This window comes from Gadus morhua, chromosome 8 (assembly GCF_902167405.1).
Source record: "Gadus morhua chromosome 8, gadMor3.0, whole genome shotgun sequence".
Lineage (NCBI taxonomy): Eukaryota > Metazoa > Chordata > Actinopteri > Gadiformes > Gadidae > Gadus > Gadus morhua.
In genome coordinates, this window is record NC_044055.1 from 16,343,158 (window position 1) to 16,364,316 (window position 21,159).

Consider the following 21,159-nt stretch of genomic DNA (forward strand, 5'->3'; position numbering starts at 1 on the left):
CCTCCCTCGCAGTCTGGCGAGAGTAGGAATGATCAGTTCTAATTAGGGAAAACTATCGGGGAGCGCCCCATCGGGGAGCTCCGACCGGTTAGGGAACAGAACAGAGGGCACTGAGTGTTCTCCTCCGATGCAAAGAGATCGACCTCCGCCCGACCGTATCTCTCCCATATCTGGTTCACGACCACACTGTGGAGTTTCCAGTCCTTGTAGCGAGGGTCGCCCCTGGACATCAAATCTGCTCCCCAGTTGCGTACGCTCGGCACGTGACTTGCTCTGAGACAACAGGTGGGCGTTGCTCCACATGGTCAGTCTGTGTGCCAACGTGTGCATTTGACGGGAGCATAGCCCCCCCCCCCCCCGACGGTTTATATGCGTGGTGTTGTCCGTCCTGACTAGAACGTGTTGCCCTCTCAGAAAGGGAAGAAAATGTTTCAGCGCCAGTGACACCGCCTGAAGTTCCAGGGGGTTAATATGAACAAACTGCATATGGGAGCTCCACGTGCCATTATTGTTCTGCCCTCGTATACGGCTCCCCAGCCCGCCCGAGAGGCATCCGTCTAAAGGACCTTCCTGGCCAGGATTGTCCCCATGGTAACGCCCACAGTTAAAAAGGACGCGCGTCTCCAAGGGCGCAGCGCAAAGATGCACGCCATGGAGATCAAAACCCGGCAATGGCCGTGGCGCGTCGGGTTCAGTTTGAGTGATGCAAACCATCGCTGAACCGGCCTCATATGTAGGCGGTCAAGTGGGACTACTACCAGCGCAGACGCCATCAGACCCAATAGTCTTTTCAGGATGCGGTAAGCCGACGGAGGAGCAGGGGGCTGGGTGAACACCTGGCCAGGTGCCTTGGTGGGGTAAGGCGCTCTTCTGGGGAGGCGCAGTCGCAGCGCCTCACCCTCCCTCTTTTTCTCCTCCTAGTGTTTCAGCATGATGCCGTACGCTGGGCCAAACAAACCCTTCAGGTCCACAGGCACGTCAAGGAGTTGGGTTTTTTCCTTCAGAGAGACTTAACAGGTTCAGCCACCTTGCTCTCTCTTGCGCGACTATCAGAGCCATGGCCCTTGCCCTCATAGAGATGTGGCATTCTCCAGCGGGGGCTCAGGCCACTCGATGTTCAGCCTCGCAGCTGCCCTTTTGCAGGCCTTGTGGAGGTCCACGCTGACGGCCGGGTTCAGGGAGCTGGTGTGCACGCCGCCTGCCACCATAGGCTATGCGGTGCGGGCGGAAAAGGGATCAACCTCCTCGTCTTCATCAGAGCCGAGGCAAATGGATTCCTCCCCCGACTCAGAGTAACCGACCACGGCTTCGTCAGGCCCTACCAGCAGGCTAGCCTCGATAGCGTCGGGTTGATTCAACTCCAGTGGCTGGGAGGCTTCGGTGAGGTCCAACTCCGATCCCCAGCTGGTGCCCGGTGGGCCGGCGAGCCCCCGGGAACCCCCCGCTAGTTCCGGTAGGGTGGGTCGGTTACCCCCATTACGGGATCTTCTGCGAAGAGCTTTGCCTGTTTATTCAGTCGTGTTTGCGGGTTTTATGTGAAAAATGCGCAATGCTCGCAGGTAGCCGGGAATACAAAGGCAGCCTTGGTGTGTTCCAGCCCAAGGCAGCGAATGCAAGCGGAATGGCTATCCGCTCCTGACATCTTCTTCCCGTATACGCAGGACTTTGTCGGAGGCTTCCCCGAGCACTCGGTTAGGGTAGGTTCAGACTCTGACTGCATGTTCTCCGCTCTGCGCTTATGAACACCCGCTTTTTGGTGACATGCCAGCTAAAACAATTGGGTTGCAGCTAGTTTGGGTACTAGCAGCTACTGTATGGTGAAAGCCTAGCTTTATCCCCTCAGAGGTCAGATGTAGCGATGTAGGCTAGCGTTCGGTGACCGAGGGGTTAGCTCGCTCTAAGAACAGTCTGCTAGGCCGTCTACAAAAAGGTGCTTCTAGGAGAGAGAAGAGGTTAAAGACTGAAGAGATAACGTGACGACGGGACTTATGTTGTAGGAGGGAGTCCCCCCTCTGCAAGCAGACGTCACGTCTGTTGGCCAGTCACGATTGGCGTAGTGTAAAATTGCTTCTGGGGACAGCGCGAGGGGCGTGTCCGATAGTGAGATACCAAGCGAATGTTGAAAGAAAATTCAACACTGTTAACCACAGGTGCAACACCATTCGCCATGTCTGCATCTGATATTGAAACTACGAAAGATACTGTTGAATAATTTGAATTAAAACAATAACAGTTCTACAATATGAACATGAGGCAGACTACTCTTCGACCATATAGGCGTCTTTTAGCGCGGATTCGTAATTCTTATTGTCACCAAGCTGCCCTGCCCCAACATTGAATGACACGTTAAACTCAACTAGCATCGCCAGAATCATCCAAAATTTGATGTTAACAGACCAAAAATAGTCAGAAAGCCTACAGAAACTACTGTTTAGAGAGTAAATGTGACGATCACATTATTAAAAAAAGACTGCAATGATTTACTGAACAATTCTGTTGGAAGCATGCTTTTGCAAGTAGTTCACTGCCCCACCTGCCCATATGGCCAGCACGCGCCTCCAGTTGAGTCAAATGTATTTATGTTTCTCTCGCCCGTTCCACTTGACCTCGCTCTGCTCTCCACTGCGTCGCCACATCATGCTCTTTGCTCTCTGGATATGTTGTATTTTAAGTGTTTTTTCCCGGGGTTTTTTTCAGGTCCAAGTGTTGAAGACAGTATCAGTCCACAGACGGATGTCCACCGTGCTGTTGAGGGTGCTGGTGTGGTGCTCTCATGCAGCTACGTTAGCTCTGTAGTCAGTAGTCTCTTATGGCACCGCCAGTATCCTGGCTCACCACCACAGTTCCTAATCATGGAATACTCTGGATACATAACTAATCCAATACCAGGAATGATCATCACACATATCAAACAGTAGAGACTTGTGGAGCTACAGATCTCCTCTGTTGCAGTGACAGACTCTGCTCTGTACTACTGTGCTCTGAGGTCCACAGTGACGGAAAACACAGACTCCCTGTACCAAAACCTCACAAGAAAATTAGGGTTAGGGTTAGCCTACTTTTCATTGGCTTCAACTGTAGTTCAGAAAAGGGACATCTGAGGGGAAACTACCAGGATTCTACTGAAGACACATTATGTTGAAACGGAGAAAGAGAGGTAGTTTGTTAAGCGTCAGGGTTCCCATGTTTGAGATGATGTCATCTTTCTTTTAGTTGATAAATGATTAGGTAAGTGGCACACGCAAAATTCTGTGAAGATTAATTTAGAGACTTGTATCTCCATGGTCACATGTTCATAGTTAATCCTAAACCATCATAGTGTGGACCTCAGTCCTGTCAAGAAGGAAGAGATCAGTTTAGAACATTGGTTCTCAAAGTGCGGCCTGCGGGCCAATGGCAGCCCGCAGAAACATTCCTGGCGGTCCGCAATGACATGCAGATGTAAGTAAAAAGTTTTTTTTATTTTTATTATTAGATCAATATTAATTTAAACAAAAATAAATAAATATAAAGAGAAAAGTCGACTCTAGCTTTCAATAAAATCTGTTACATTTGTTGGTTTTAATCCAACTGTACATTACTTTGAAAGGATGAACCTCAGTTTCCTGATTTAGACCTCACTTGACCTCACTCCCAGAGGTCTACGGTGCAATGTTCTTTTTCACCAGTGGGATGCTGACGGCATTTCCCGTCAGAATTTTTTTCCTTTGGCGGCCCTCAATCAAATTTTGGGTTCCTAAATTGGCCCTCAGATGTCAAAACTTTGAGAACCCCTGGTTTAGAAGATACAACTGGTACTCTGTCCTGCAGGCTGTCTAGAGCTGCTTCTGGCAGCGATGATTTCTTCTGGTACCATCAGTATCCTGGAGAACCTCCACAGTTCCGGCTGTATATCTCAGGGTTCATGCATTGCAAAACATCAGTTCTAGCCTGGCTCCGCCTGCCGACGTCCTTCGCTCAATTTTCATTTCCCTTCAGTACTACGCCTGGCTTTGCGGTATATTTGCGAGTTTTCTCCGGCCACATTTTGCGGGTCCAATCAGCGAACAGAGGGAGTCGCTGAGAACAATGAGGTTGAGATCGTGGGCTAATTTGTAGTCAAACGTTAGAGATTGGTTATGGCAGGTCCAGAGTGGCCCTGGGCAGATCCAATAGCTTTATACTCCAACAGACACCCGCCTTCAAGTGAGATAACGTTTGTCAATGGAGAGAGGCCAGACTCTCTGTGCAAATGAAATGTACGAGAGTCTGGTAGGACAAGGCTACATCAGTACAGAATCTCCAGCAGTATGACTCTGCTCTGTACTACTGAGCTCTGCAGATCACAGTGACCGGAATCACAAACTCCCTGTACAAAAAGCATAAAACATACTTCCCTCTTCACCTGAGACCTGTACCGAGACATGATTGAATTAAGACAACATATCTGTTAAACTCTGCAGTTCATTATCTTTCCATAATAGTTGGAATATTAAAGTTTACCATATTTGGGTTTATAAATCATTAACATAACGAATTTATACTGAAGGTGATCTCTTATCCACCACTAGAGGTCAGTATTATCAAGTAGGTGTTTAACTTTTTTCATCAACATGTTTTGCCATTGGGTCTTTAACAGCTGGTACCATGAAAATAGTAAATGTGACACTTGAGCTGAACACCAGATCGTTTCCCCTGTTGCTGAAGACCTGCTGTTGGGATGGAAACCTGGCTGTGGATTATTATTGCCGCACTTCTATCTGGTGAGATGAAAACCTTATGCTTCACAGTATATACAACTGAATCATAAATGATTATTATTATTATTGGTTATTGGATGTTTTAGACATTTTATTGTGTTGTATTTTTTATGGCCCATGTTAATTTATCCCATCTATTATGTGGACTCATCCTAGTACTAACTCTGGCTGGGTAACTCCTTAAAGACTATTGTTGACTCTGCCTCATCATTGATCTTGATTTATTTGATCCATTAATCCACATCATCTGTTCTTCCCCAGAGTGTAAAGCAGAAGACGGAGTGATCCAGCACAGAGAGGATGTCATGGCTACTGAAGGACTCACAGTTAGTCTTCGCTGTACATTTAAGACCACTGACACTAATGCATATTTGTTCTGGTACAAACAACAAATCAACGACCTCCCCAGGTTCATGCTACGACGCTTTACAGTTGGAGAAGGAGATAATGCTGCAGAGTTCCACAAAGACAGATTTGATGCCCAAATCCAAAACAAATCAGTTCCTCTGAGGATCCAGAACCTGCAGCTGTCAGACTCTGCTCTGTACTACTGTGCTCTGAGGCCCACAGTGACAGGAAACACAGACTCCCTGTACAAAAACATGCTGAGCAGAAAACACACTTCCCTCTTCCCCTGAGTTCAGGGCAAAGACATTTCTGACTAAACCCATCAAAATATTTATTTCCTAATTAATTATACAGGTCTGTATTTACCAATTACCAAATATTTAGACATAACAGCTGTGCAAACTGTGGCCGTATTATTTTGAATATTTTGGTTTAAAAAGTGGGGTACATTTGTGGAGCTTTTATTATTATGGCTCATTCAATTAATAACCATCTGTGTTTCAACTGTTACTCTTCCAGCTTTGATTCAGTCCTTGGCGCAACTCTAGCAGGAGGTGGAGCTTGACAGGCAGCACATCAGAAACAATCTATCAGCACAACTTATTTTAGACTCTTGATTGATGCTGCTCTACAACATCTAATTGGGCTCCACTATCAGCAATGCAGCTCGTCATGTTAGTGGTTTTATTTGTTGGGTTTACTGGTGAGTTCTGCTTTAGAACACCTGTCGTGTTAAGACATGGACCGCAATACAGGTTTAGGAGTTCATATGAATTAATTCATAGTGTTAGCGTTCTTCAACATTGTGGTGGCTAATGACTTTTACATTCCTATTATCTGCAGGTGAAAGTCATCAGCAAACCATCCACTCAATCCAGGACAGTCCAGTCCAGGCTCTACAAGGAGACGGCGTGACTCTCTCCTGCAACTACTCTTCAGCAACATACTTCTTCTGGTATCGGCAGTACCCCAGCTCACCTCCCCAGTTCCTTATCAAAGAATACATGGAGCTATCTGGATTTACCTTGAAAAAGGACAGTGAAAGAAAAGTGTTTGCTCTCGAGATCTCCTCTGCTGCAGTGACAGACTCTGCTCTGTACTACTGTGCTGTGCAGCCCACAGTGACAGGAAACACAGACTCCCTGTACAAAAACCTGACAAGGAACTGGAAGAGCATTTGTCATTGCTTTCAACTGTGGTTCAGGGGAGGGGCAACTGGAGAGGTGAATTCACCAGGGGCCTCATGTACTAAGGTTGCGTACGCACAAAAACGTGGCGTACGTCCTTTTCCACGCTCACGTTCAGATGTACAAAACGTGAAATTACCGTAAAAATGTGCGGTCCCCACGCCAGCTCCAGAGCTGTCGTACGCACGTTTCTACAGCTATTGTTCCTTTGGCGACACTTAGAGGTGACGCTGGGAAACTGGGAAAAAAGGTGAAAACCATGACTCATCAGAGTGATTTGCACATCAGAGACACACTAATGAACGATTAACACACCTTGCAATTATATGGGTGGCTATAAAAGCATGCGCAATGGATGAAGAAAATTGTTTTAAAAATGGCTGCGTTAGCGTTGTTAGAGGACATCGCAAATGGTCAAATCCGAAGGGAACGTATATTTAGGGAACGCGAGGACTTACTCGCAAATGATGATGATTGGCTCATGAGCCGATTTCGTTTCCCCAGGCCAGTATTACTGGAGCTGTGCGCAGAGCTGCGGCCGGCCCTAGAGCGCCACACAGCCAGGAGCCAGGGGTTGTCCGTGCCCACACAGGTGCTGACCACGCTGGGGTTCCTGGCAACAGGGGCCTTCCAGCGGGAGCTGGCCGATCGGTCAGGAGTGTGCCAGTCCACCCTGAGCCGAGCCATGCCAGCTGTGTGGGACTGAATCATCATATGAGATTAATATGAGTCCAGACCGGCCTCATATGCATTAATGCATTATATGAGATAATTAATGCATTCAAAGCCGAGCCACGCCGCCTTGCCCTGTGAATTCAGTTGCAGCGCAAATATAGCAGCAAATACGTTACATTCTTACCCAGCAGCGGTGTTGTTCAGATACTGATTAAATGGGTTTGTTAACCATGCGTAATAGTATGGCTCCATGAGTATGCGCACACGTTCTATGTGTTCTTCATCTCTGGGCACTGCGTCCCTTTATGTTTTGCAGCGGTTGCATTTGTTCTCTGTTAAAATACATGGTTAATGTATTATTTTGGAGTTAATAAATTTGAAAAAAAAAACAGGAACACCACTAGTTTCTGGCTACGCCACTGGTGTCACCGATCAAAGCGGCCACTCTCAAATCGAAGGGGGAGAGTTCCCCCACTCCCGTCCCCCCTCCTGTTGCGGTCACGCTTCGGCGGTGGGCAGAAACCCTCCGCTTCACCTCCACCTTGAGGTCTGACCACTTTTTTTTAATTTCAGAGTGTGTGCGCTGCTGAGACCCCACTGCATTGACGGCCTCGCAAACACGCTCCCACTCACTTCTCTTTTGTTTTGCATTTATCCCTGTTGACAGGGTTCCAAATATGCTTGCGCATTTCTACCTCGTGGAGCAAAATCTCGAGCTCGGACTCCGTGAAGTTTCGTTGTTTGCCTCTGTTCATGGTGCCAGGTGATCGGATTAAGAGGTGAATCTCAGGTCCAGAGGCCTATTTAAATGAAATTGCATATTTAAATGAGGGCGTGGACAGGGAGGAGTTTGGCACCTCGGCATATGCGCTCAATTCCACGTTGATTGAGATGTACAAAAGAAACGTGCTTGGATCCATGCGTTCGCACACTTTGATACATCTGAATTTATTTGTGCGTAAGACAGTTTCTGGGTTTTGGCGTACGCCAAGTTTCAGTATGAAATCCACGCAAGTCTTAGTACATGAGGCCCCAGGAGTCTAGTGAAGAAACAGTATGTTACAACTAGGATACAGAGGTAGAATGTTTAGCTTCAGGGCTCCCATGGGGTTTGAAATGATGGCAGTCTTCTTTCTACTTCTAGTTTGTAAATTAACAAGTCACAGCCCACCAGAAACTCAAAAAATTAAAGGGAATATGTTTACAGATTAACATTATCTTTACAGGTGTTTACAGTGTGGACCCCACTCCTGTCAAGCAGAAAGAGAACAGTTTAGAAGGTATATGTTACTCTATCCTACACGCTCTCTACAAATGCTGCAGTGGGCGATTATTTCTTCTGGTACCGTCAGTATCCTGGAGAACCTCCACAGTTCCTGCTGTCCATCTCAGGGTTTGGTATCAACAAGACAGCTGAGTCTCTTGGTTCAGACAAAAGGTTTTCTACTGAACTGACTGAAGAGAAGACTGGAGTGGATCTGAAGATCTCCTCTGTTGCAGTGACAGACTCTGCTCTGTACTACTGTCCTCTGCAGCCCACAGTGACAGGAAACACAGACTCCCTGTAGAAAAACCTGCTGAGCACAGAACACTCTTCCATCTCCCCCTGAGATCAGTATACCAACATTGCACACAAAACACATAAGCTCATCATAACAATGACTCCTAATTAATGGTCAATTTTCAACACAAGATACCCTAAAATGTGTCTGCATTTTTTGTCTTTACATTATCTTTGTTTGAAATATTCACGTTCAAATTGTTTATTTTATTTGTGTCTAATCCGTACCTCATTGAAGGTGAAGTTGAGTTTTCATAGCCACCACTAGATGTCAGTATTATCAAGTAGTTGTTGAACTATTTATTAAACATGTTTGTTCATTGTGTCTTTATCAGCTAGTACCCTGGAAAGAATAAGTCTAATACTTGAGCTGAACACCAGATCGTTTCTTCTGTTGCTGTAGACCTCCTGTTGAGATGGAAACATGGCAGTGTATTAATATGGCCACACTTCTATCTGGTAGAATGGATACCTCATGTGTCACCCATATGTCTGAATCATGATGATTGGATGTTTTAGATATTTTATTCTGATGTTTTTTTTTAATCTTTATTTTCTTTTTTTTCATAAAATGTCTTGAGATCACATTGATAGAAAATGTGGAGGAGCCTTTACACAAACCTGAAGGCCATGATATCCCTATTCTTCAAAGAGGAGGGAAGTTGTAATCCGACCACACCTTTCTATCAGATGGATGGTGGATCTTCGTGGTTTATCAGAGACACTGTGGTTGCACCTGCTAATGATCCACTGTAGCATGAATCTGACTGAATTATAACTTTTTGATCCATTGAATCGTGCCAGTGAATTATTTTGCATGAATGATGAAGAGGAGGGGCCACTGCTGTCAATGTCCTTCTGCATCAGAGCATAAATGGTCTTCCTCTCTCTTCCCCTCCCGCTGTAAACATGGAACACTGGCTGACAATCAACCTGGTTCTCACTCTCTGGCTGGGTAACTCTTTAAAGACTCTTTTTGGCCCTCCTCTCATTATTGATCTCAATTGATTAATTCATTGATACACATATTCTGTTCTTCCCCAGAGTGTAAAGGAGAAGACGGAGTGACCCAGACCATGGGAGATTTCATTGGCACTGAAGGACTCGCAGTTAGTCTTGACTGTACATTTGAGACTACTGACACTAATCCATATTTGTTCTGGTACAAACAACAAATCAACGACTTCCCCAGGTTTGTGCTACAACGCACTACATTTGGAGGAAAGGAGGCTGAAGAGTTCCCCAAAGAAAGATTTGATGCCCAAATCCAAAACAAATCAGTTAATCTGAGGATCCAGAACCTGCAGCTCTCTGACTCTGCTCTGTACTACTGTGCTCTGAGGCCCACAGTGACAGGAAACACAGACTCCATGTACAAAAACCTGCTGAGCACTAAACACACTTCCCCTGAGTCCAGTGCACAGACATTTCTGACTAAACTTGTAAACCCATCACAATATTTATTTTCTAATTATTAAATAGGTAACTATATCCAATTACCAAATATTTAGAGATAACTGCAGTGCAATATGTAGCCATATTATTTTGAGCATTTTGGTTTACATTTGTGAAGCTTTTATCATTATGGCTCATTCAATTAATAACCATCTATATTTCAACTGTTACTCTTCTAACTTTGTTTCTAAGGGAGAGATCGCTTATCCACCCCTAGAGGTAAGTATTATCAATTAGGTCTTTATCTATTTCATCAAAATGTTTGGTCATTGAGTCTTTTCCAGCTTGTACCAGATCATTTCTTCTGTTTCTGTAGACCTGCTGTTGAGATGGAAACCTGGGTGTGGATTATTATTGCTGAACTTCTATCTGGGAAGAGGAAAAACTCATGGTCCACACTCCATGCATGACTGAATCATCACTTAATGATAATTGGTTATTGGATGTTTTTGACGTTTTATTCTGTTGTGTTCTTTATGGTCCATGGTAATCTATTAATACATCTATTATGTGAACTTTTTGCTTCTGGAGTTGATTGCTTCTGACTCATCCGTCCTGATGAGCAGAACGTCAGTGGAAAAGAAGGAGCATCTGTAACACTCAAATGCACCTATGAAACATGCTCTGAAAATGTGTATCTTCTGGAACAGACTTCAGCCTAGCCAGGCTCCTCCGTTTATACTAATTAAAGGAGCAAGGTCAGAGAGTTCTGAAAAGAATAATCTAGACCGTTGTTTTCAGTCCACAACATCCGGAACATCAACTTTACTCAACGTACCATTTTTGATTTTTGGTTTTACTTGTGAATGAAACACTGTCAAACTGCTCCCATAAATAGTGCATCGGAGTGAAATATCCATCAGCTGTACCACTGAACAAAAACACACTACATTAAAACAGTCACTGAGGGAGTCAACGTTAAAGGGAACATATTATTGTATTTTCCCAACAAGTAAAGATAGTATATGAGTTCCTGAAAACATGTTTTTGAAGCTGTCTGCTGGAAATAGGTTTTAGGAATAAAAAATCGTGCATGCCGCTATACCCCTCTGTTTCAGTCCCTTCAGAATGCGCTGTCTCTGATGTCTGTAGCTTTAATGCAAATGAGCTGCTGCCCATTGACCAATGAGCTGTCAGAGTTAACCACAGAATGGAGGAGAAGTGATTGTTGCTGTTTGTGGACTCCTGGAGCTCTATAATATAATAATACGATTATATAATCTATAGGTATTTATTAGAGCTGTAAGTTAAACGCGTTATTAACGGCGTTAACGCAAACCAAATTTAACGGCGTTAAAATTTTTATCGCGCGATTAAAGGGACTCTCACCTTTGTTGCATTTGAGAATTACAGCACATTCAAATCATCCCGCCTTCCTCCAATGCCCCACCCCCTAAGCGTTATTTTTTAGAGTACAAAACTAAGCGTTATTTTTTAGAGTACTGTAACGACCTCGCCGGTGACATAATGATGTCGAGTCATTAGTAGTTGAAGGTAGTTTTAATTAACCAAAACCAGGTCACTGAAACCCGTAACATTGTAACCAACGGCAGAAAACCGACACAAAACAAACCCCGGTTACCCCGGCAACCCCCAACACGGTCTCACTCGCGTGCAGGCCCCCACCCTCCTGTTCTTCCAAGGGCCTCCCCAAGCTGACCTAATGATTCGCCCCCACGCTGATTGACAAGAAGAACATTACAATACATGCACATAGAACAACTGGCATAGCGGACAACGAAATATAATGTAACACATAACACACAAACTATTTAACTGTCCCAGGGTCGCTACAGTACAAAAGTTCTAGACTCCCATGGGTTATGTTTAGACTCCCATCGGTTATGTTTAGACTCCCAGGGGTCATAATATCTACCAGGGGTCTAGTAAACAAGAAATTTAGCAGGTGGCTCACTGTAATTTTATGGGCTTCGTGTGATACCGTTTTGAGGCCCCATGTTGAAGGACAGTGGTCCCACTGAGTATAAGAAAGGTGTATGAGCATTACAAACAGAGTAGCGGGACAACGTAGCGTCTGAGGCCGAAATGGGTCCCCTAATCGGGCTGAATGGTGCGGTTGGGTGCCAACGGTCTGGAGGTCTTCCTGTAGCTCCAGAGTAGCGGGACAACGTCGCGTCTGAGTCCGAAATGGGTCCCGTAATCGGACTGAGTGGTGCGGTTGGGTGCCAACGGTCTGGAGGTCTTCCTGTAGCTCCAGAGTAGCGGGACAACGTCGCGTCTGAGTCCGAAATGGGTCCCGTAATCGGGCTGAGTGGTGCGGTTGGGTGCCAACGGTCTGGAGGTCTTCCTGTAGCTCCAGAGTAGCGGGACAATGTCGCGTCTGAGTCCGAAATGGGTCCCGTAATCGGACTGAGTGGTGCGGTTGGGTGCCAACGGTCTGGAGGTCTTCCCGGAGCTCCAGAGTAGCGGGACAACTTCGCGTCTGAGTCCGAAACGGGTCCCCTAATCGGACTAAGTGGTGCGGTTGGTTGCCAACGGTCTGGAGGTCCTGAGAATCATCCAGGGGAGCGGGACCACTTGGCTTCTGAGGCCGAATCGGGTCCCCTTGTCGGACTGAATGGTGAAGTTGGTGGCCAACAGTCTGGAGGTCTTCCTGAGGCTCCAGAGGAGGGTAACTGTGAGTCTGAGTCCGAGATGAGTCCCCTAATCGGACTGAATGGTGCAGTTTCAGTACGCCGTGGACCACTTTGGTCTGCCATCGTCAGTCGCTACGGTCGCTACTCGCTACTGTCTGCCGTGGAATCAAAACAAACCCTCTAGTTGAGGACGCGCCTTGATGACGCGGGCCCGAATGCGCCACAAGAAGCAGACGGAAAACCTTATATATCCATGCAGCAAACAGACAGGTCTGTCGGCCAATAAGGTCATTCGGTCCGAAGAATTTTATTGGTTGAAGTTTTCACTAAATATTATGAGAGTAAAATAATTGTTTGTTTTTACTCCTGGTGGGTCTGTCTTGCATATTAGAGTGTTATTACCTTATTAATACCAATTTAACCTTATCCAAAAAAAGTGTAAAAATGCAACAAAGGTAAGAGTCCCTTTAACGCTATTATTTTATATAAAAATAAAAAAAAAACTTTTTTTTTTTTTTTTTCTTTGGCTCAAAACAAAGAAGCAGTAGCCTGACTGCTATGTTCAAATGACATTTGTTCAAAGCAGTCGTTTAATTGCACTATAGGCTCTTTTTTTGTATCGTCCTGTTTTGATCAGTGTATATGCCAATGTTGTTATCAATAAAAAATCATTTGCACAAGGCAAGCCGATGCAGTTCACCATGTTGATAAGAAAATTAAAATGAGAAGAATTATGGGACAAAAAAATCAAGGGATATTTAGCATAGAAAAATAATTTGCGATTAATTAGACTTAACTATGACATTAATGCGATTAATCACGATTAAATATTTTAATCGCCTGACAGCTCTAGTATTTATCTAATATTATATCTAATATCACGGCCAAAAGGTATGTCAGCTCGGATGATATTATGAATCATAAAGACTGCGTCTGACGTCTCTGGTACTTCCACAACAAGAAAAGACTCGTAGTGGGGGTTAGTATCTCGGCCATGGTTGAGAAGAATTGGGGGAAAGGAACTTTGGCCTTGACTCTCTGAAATCCATATTGAACCGCGACATGGAGGAGAAAGGGATTGTACTCCGGGAGCTGAGCTGCCGGACTGCCGCCGAGCTTCCCCCGTTGAAGCTGCCAGATTGCCGCCGAAGCTTCGGCCGAAGTCCGGTGGGGGGAGCTCGGCGGCAGTCCGGCAGCTCCGACGGAGAAAAGGATTGTACTCCCGGAGCTGAGCTGCAGGGCAGCTGCCGAGCCCCCGCTGCCGGAGCTGCTCGTCCGCTGGTCCACAAAATCATACCTATGCTCTGATTGGAGGAGGGTGGGGAAGTGGGAGGTAATATTCAAATGTGCCCCCTTCCTACGTAGAAGGGGTCGCCGAAAGTGACTCGCTCGGTTGGTAGCTGTAGGCGGCACTTACAGAAATGCATATCTCACTTAAAAAAATCAAAATTGGTATGCGTGTGGGAGCACCAGAGACCCCAAATCGCAGGAAAAGTGTTGTTTGCATAATATGTCCCCTTTAAATAAAAAACATATTTCAATCCAGAACAATGTACCAACCAAACTCTGGTCAAAACTAACAGCAATTTAAATTCATCAAATCACTTGACATAATATAATCACATTTATAATAACACAAAATGTTCTTCATTTGACATTTTTACATGTTTAGATGGTGTCACCACAGTAGTTCTCGTGGACATTTGACCCTGGAACCCAGACCACCTGCCGCTCCTCTTCCTGAGTCCTCCACAGAGCCGATAAAGTAGAAGGTCTTCTCCTGTCTCATTCAGTCCTTTGTGTCACTCTAGCAGGAGGTGGAGCTTGACAGGCAGCACATCAGAAACAATCTGTCAACATAACAGCTTTCAGGCTCTTGATTGTTGGTGCTCTACAGCATCTGATTGGTCTCCAGTATCAACTATGCAGCTCTTCATGTTAGTGGTTTTATTCACTCGGTTTCCTGGTGAGTTCTGCTTTAGAAGCACTATCCTTTTTAGGACATGTACCTCAAAAAATGTTTAGCAGTTCATATGAATTATGTCGTTTTGCTATTTCCAGGGTCTTTAACACTGTGGTAATTACTGACCTTTCATTCATAACATGTGCAGGTGACAGTTATCAGCAAACAATCCACTCAATGCAGGACAGAGTCCAGGCTCTACAAGGAGACAACGTGACTCTCTCATGCAACTACACCTCAGCAGACTACTTCTTCTGGTATCTCCAGTACCCCAGCTCCCCTCCACAGTTCCTTATCAAGGAATACATGGTGAAATCTCGATTTACTTTAAAAAAGTATGACGATAGGCTATTGTTTGCTCTGGAGATCTCCTCTGTTGCAGTGACGGACTCTGCTCTGTACTACTGTGCTGTGAGGCCCACAGTGACAGGAAACACAGACTCCCTGTACAAAAACCTTAGAACGAACTTGAAGCACAGTTTTCATTGTTTTCAACTGTTGTTCAGGGGAGGGGCATCTGGAGAGGTGAATTCACCAGGAATCTAGTGAAGAGACAGAGATACAGAGGTAGCATGTTGAGCATCAGGGTTCCCATGGTGTTTGAAATGTCAGTACTTTTCTACTTGTAGTTTGTATATGAACAGGTGAATTATGTCCTACCAGAAATTCTAAAGATTAAAGGGAATTTGTATCTCCATGGCAACATGTTTACAGATTAAATTTATCTTTACAGGTGTTTACAGTGTGAACTTCACTCCTGTCAAGCAGAAAGAGAACATTTTAGAAGGTACAAGTGTTTCTCTGTCCTACAGGCTCTCTAAAATTGCCACAGGGAACGATTATTTCTTCTGGTACCGTCAGTATCCTGGAGAACCTCCACAGTTCCTGCTCTCCATCTCAGGGTTTGGTAACAACAGGACAGCTGAGTCTCTTGGTTCAGACAAAAGGTTTTCTATTGAACTGACACTGGCACTTAGAAGACTGGTGTGGATCTGAAGATCTCCTCTGTTGAGTGACAGACTTTGCTCTGTACTACTGTGCTTTGAGGTCCACAGTGACAGAAATCTCAGACTCCCTGTACAAAAACCTGTTAGGCACAAAACACAGCTCCCTCTTCTCCTGAGACCAGTACAGAGACCAATTAAAAATTATTTACATATTCTGCAGTTCATGCTCTAGCCATGTTATTTGGATTTGAATATTTGGTGTTAATAGTGTGGTGGTTCATTTGTGAAGTTTATTTTCTTCTTCCTTAAGTTAATATGAAGGTGAGATCTCTTATCCACCACAAGAGGTCAGTATTAGCCAGAGTGTGTCGAAATCTGTAATCAACATGTTTGGTCATTGTGTCTTTACCAGCTGGAACCTTGAAGAGAATAAGTCTCATACTTGAGCTGAACGCCAGAGAGCCTCTCCTATTGCTGTACACCTGCTGTTCAGATGGAAACCTGGCTGTGGATTATTACTGAATTATCAGACATTTAACTATCATAATTAATTATTCAATGTTTTTAACATCTTAATCTGTTTTTTATTTTCCATGTTAATCTAACACATCCATTATGTGTACTTTTACCAGGACTGATAGCTGGGGACTCCATCTCTCCTGATGAACAGAAAGTCAGTGGAAAAGAGGGGGAATATGTAACACTCAGATGCACCTATGAAACAAGCTATAATAATGTTCACCTTTACTGGTACCGAAATCATTTTAACCAGGCTCCTCAGTTTATGCTCTATAAAGGAGCCACATCATGGAGTGATTAACATATTCTTGACCGTCGTTATCAGTCCACAACATCCAGAACATTAACTGAACTCACCACCTAACCCTGGCCGACACAGCTCTCTACTACTGTGCTCTTCGGAGACACAGTGACAGAAAGTGCGGAGAAGCCTTTACATTAACTTGAAGATAATGATCTCCCTATCCTTAAATGAGGAGGGAAGTGGTGATCCCACCACACCTTTCTATCAGATGGATGATGGATCTTCATGGTTTATCTGAGACACTGTGGTTGCACCTGCTAATGATCCACTGTAGCAGGAATCTGACTGAATTATAACTTTTTGACCTACTAATGATCCCATCTAGCATGACTCCCATGAGTAGAGACTCTAAATAAATTAACCATCAGCTGTATGACTGAACACAAACACACTATGGCAAGACAGTCAATGAGGGAGTAAACGTTAAATTGTAAAAAAATATATGTATAATTTTAGAGTTCCATGAGAACGAGAATTGACCCACCGCTTCGGGTAAGGAATTACAGCAATAAAAAATTGTCTGGGCTCAACATTTATATTTTGGGCACACATTTATTATTTCTATCTAAACATTATATATATGTACATGTAGAGATGGTGTCACCACAGTGATTCTCCTTGACTTTTGAAAGTCAGAGCTCCTGTCGCTCCTCTTCCTGAGTCCTCATGGTCTCCACAGAGCCAGTGAAGTAGAATGTCTTCTCCTGTCTCATTCAGTCCTTGGTGCTACTCTAGCAGGAGGTGGAGCTTGAAAGGCAGCACATCAGAAACAATCTGTCAAAACAAGAGCTTTTAGACTCTTGATCGTTGCTGCTCTACAACATCTGCTTGTTCCAGTATTAGCTATGCAGCTCTTCATGTTAGTGGTTTTATTCACTGGGTTTACTGGTGAGTTCTTATTTAGAAGCACTGTCCTAATTCAGACATGGACCTCAATACAGGTTTAGCAGTTCATACGAATGAACTCATATTGCTATTTCCAGGATCTTCATTCCCTTCGTTCCTAATATCTGTAGGTGAAAGTCATCAGCAAACCATCAACTCAACCCAGGACGGTGTCCAGGCTCTACAAGGAGACAGCGTGACTCTTTCCTGTCAATACTCTTTAGCAACAAACCTCTTCTGGTATCGGCAGTACCCCAGCTCACCTCCACAATTCCTTATCAAAGAATACATGGAGGTATCTGGATTTACTTTGAAAAAGGACAGTAAAAGACAAATGGTTGCTCTGGAGATCTCCGTTGCTGCCGTGACAGACTCTGCTCTGTACTACTGTGCTCTGCAGCCCACGGTGACAGGAAACACAGACTCCCAGTACAAAAACCTGACAAGGAACTGGAAGAGCATTTGTCAATACCTTAAACTGTGGTTAAGGGGAGGGGCATCTAGAGAGGTGAATTCACACCAGGAGTCTAGTGAATAAACAGTATGTTACAACAAGGATACAGAGGTAGCATGTTGAGCTCCAGGGTTCCAATGGTGTTTGAAATTATGTCAGTCCTTTTTCTACTTGTAGTTTGTAAATTAACAGGTGAGTCTTGTCCTACCGGAAATTCTAAAGATTAAAGGGAATTTGTATCTCCATGGCAACATGTTTTCTGATCAACCTCACTCCTGTCGAGCAGAGAGAGAACAGTTTAGAAGGTACAAGTGTTACTCTGTCCTACCCGCTCTCTAAAACTGCCACAGGGAGCGATTATTTCTTCTGGTACCGTCAGTATCCTGGAGAACCTCCACAGTTCCTGCTGTCCATCTCAGGGCTTGGTATCAAGAGGACAGCTGAGTCTCTTGGTTCAGACAAAAGGTTTTCTATTGAACTGACTGAAGAGAAGCCTGGAGTGGATCTGAAGATCTCCTCTGCTGCAGTGACAGACTCTGCTCTGTACTACTGTGCTCAGCAGCCCACAGTGACAGGAAACACAGACTCCCTGTACAAAAACCTGCTGAGCACAAAACACTCTACCATCTCCCCGAGACCCGATCAATGACATTTCTGACATAACACATGACTTCTTCGCCATATTTATTTCCTGATTAATTATACATGTTTACCATTTTTAAATTGTATTATTATTTGTAACATTTTCAGTAAGTTAACTTGCTTTATTATTTTTAATGATTTGGTTTGAATAGTGTGTTATATTTGTAGCTTTTATCCGCATGGCTCATTCAATTAAAAACCATCTATGTTTCAACAGTTACACTCCTTAAAGTGAACATGAAGGTGAGTTCTCTTATCCACCCCTAGAGGGCAGTATTATGGCAGTATAATATAGGTGTTTTACTATTTCCTCAACATGTTTGGTCATTGTATCTTTAAGAGCTGGTACCATGAAGAGAATAAGTCTCATACTTGAGGTGAACACCAGATGGTTTCTCCTGTTGCTGTAGACCTTCTGTTGAGATGGAAACCTGTCTGTGGATTATTATTGCTGCACTTCTATCTGGTAAGATTAAAACCGCATGCTTCACACTAAGAATATGCATGAATCGTCAAAATTGTATCTCATTGGTGTTGGATGTTTCAGCCATTTTATTCTGTCGTGTTCTTATCGTCCATGTTAATCTATCACCTCCATAATATTGACTCATCCTTGTTCTCACTCTCCGGCTGGGTTTCTCTTTAAAGACTTGTTGACACTCCTATCATCATTGAACTTGATTAATACATTCATTAATCACCATCTTCTGTTCTCCCCCAGAGTGTAAAGGAGAAGACAGTGTGAACCAGATCAGTGAAGAAGTCATTGCTACTGAAGGACACACAGTCAGTCTACAATGTATCTTTGAGACTGACTCTACCCCATATTTGTTCTGGTATAAACAACAAAGAAACGACTTCCCCAGGTTTGTGCTACAACGCTCTACATTTGGAGGAAAGGAAGCCGAAGAGTTCCCCAAAGAAAGATTTAGTGCCCAAATCCAGAACACATCAGTTCCTCTGAGCATCCAGAACCTGCAGCTGTCAGACTCTGCTCTGTACTACTGTGCTCTGAAGCCCACAGTGACAGGAAACACAGACTCCCTGTACAAAAACCTGCTGAGCACTAAACACACTTCCCTCTCCCCCAGAGATCAGTACACAAGCATTATGCATAAAACACATCAACTCATCACAACAGTGAACTCCTAAATAATGATCCTTATCAACACAATGCAGATGTAGTAAAATTTGTCTGCAGGTTTTTTCTTTGCATTTTCTTGTTTTGAATATACACGTAAAATGTGTTTATTTTATTTGTGTTAAATGCATGTATCATTGAAGGTGATGTTGAGGTCTCATATCCAACACTAGATGTCAGTTTTATCAAGTAGGTGTTTGGTCATTGAGTCTTCGACAGCTGGTATCATGAAGAGAATAAGGCCCTACTTGAGCTGAACACCATACAGTTTCTCCTGTTGCTTTAAACTTGCTGTTGGGAAAAGCTCATGTTACACACATATGACATTTTATCTATCATGTCCATTATGTGGAATCTTTCCAGGGCTGATATCTTGGGACTCCATCTCTCCTGATAAACAGGAAGTCAGTGGAAAAATGGGAGGAACTGTAACACTCCGATGCTGCTATGATACAGGTGATGAATATGTTATTCTTTAATAGGATTATTGTAACTGGCATAATTTACTAGAGATCAGTATTATCAAGTAATGGTTTAACTATTTCCTCAACAGCCGTGTCACAACGTTATTAATCCAAAGGGGACCAGGTAACCAAGTTACAAATGTAATAGCATGTGTTCACCTAAAGAGGGAGTCACTACAATGGAAAACAACCTACAAGTGGTGCTGGGGTTTGGTTCTCCTTTAAATAAATTAAATCTCAACAATGCACATAGCAAGACCCCTATCGAGTGAGCTGATATCCTTTGGTGATGGCTTCATAAACGCTCGCAAAGTAAAGGAAAATCAAAATGAGTTTACCCATAGCGAAACTCAGCTTTTGCTGTGATGGTCATGAATGGTAACAGGTCTGCTGGGTATTGGAGAGCCTTGGAGAGATGAGATGATGGGAGGAGCCAGCCACAAAAGGACTGTTGAGTAAAATGTGTTTATGTTTGCCTCCCTGCTTTACTGGAACTCGCTCTGCTCTCCACTGCCTCACTCCATCATGCTCTTTGCACTCGTGATATGTTGCATTTTATGTGGTAAGATTTTTGTTAAAACAACGAATGACTCCTAATTAGTGCAATTAAATCATCTTTGTCTGAAACATGAATGTATTGTAGATTTGATTCTTGTTGCAGTGACTGAATCCCCTTTTTGATTTCAGGTCCAAGTGTTGAAGACAGTATCAGTCAGCAGAAGGATGTCCAACGTGCTGTTGAGGGTGCTGCTGTGGTGCTCTCATGCAGCTACAACAGCTCTGCAGTCAGTAGTCTCTTATGGTACCGCCAGTACCCCGGCTCACCACCACAGTTCCTTATCATGGAATACTCTGGATACATAACTAATCCAATACCAGGAATGAAAATAACACATATCAAACAACAGAGACTTGTGGAGCTGCTGATCTCCTCTGCTGCGGTGACAGACTCTGCTCTGTACTACTGTGCTCTGAGGCCCACAGTGACAGGAAACACAGACTCCCTGTACAAAAACCTGTGAAGCACAAAACATGCGTCCATCTCCCTTAGACCAGAACACAGATATTTCTGACAGAACACATGAACTCATCACAATATTTATTTCCTTTAATTATACATGTTTACCATTTTTTATTTAAAAATATGAAAATATTTTTGCAGTAAGTACTATTGTCATATTATTTTGAATAATTTGGTTTAAATTGTGGGGTATATTTGTCGCTTTTATCAGCATGGCTCATTAAATTAAAAACCATAATTTCTTCAGCTTTTACTCT

At 43.9% G+C, this 21,159-nt stretch overlaps 1 protein-coding gene across 1 annotated transcript; it reads left to right on the forward strand.

The window, feature by feature from the left end:
* Nucleotides 1–17,849: 17,849 nt before the first annotated feature.
* Nucleotides 17,850–20,870, forward strand: LOC115548661 (uncharacterized; the record flags this gene model as incomplete). Its single annotated transcript, XM_030363429.1, has 4 exons — nucleotides 17,850–18,278; nucleotides 18,998–19,062; nucleotides 20,353–20,443; nucleotides 20,569–20,870. Coding segments are annotated over exons 1-4 (858 nt in total), but the record flags the coding sequence as incomplete, so codon positions are not given.
* Nucleotides 20,871–21,159: the final 289 nt, after the last annotated feature.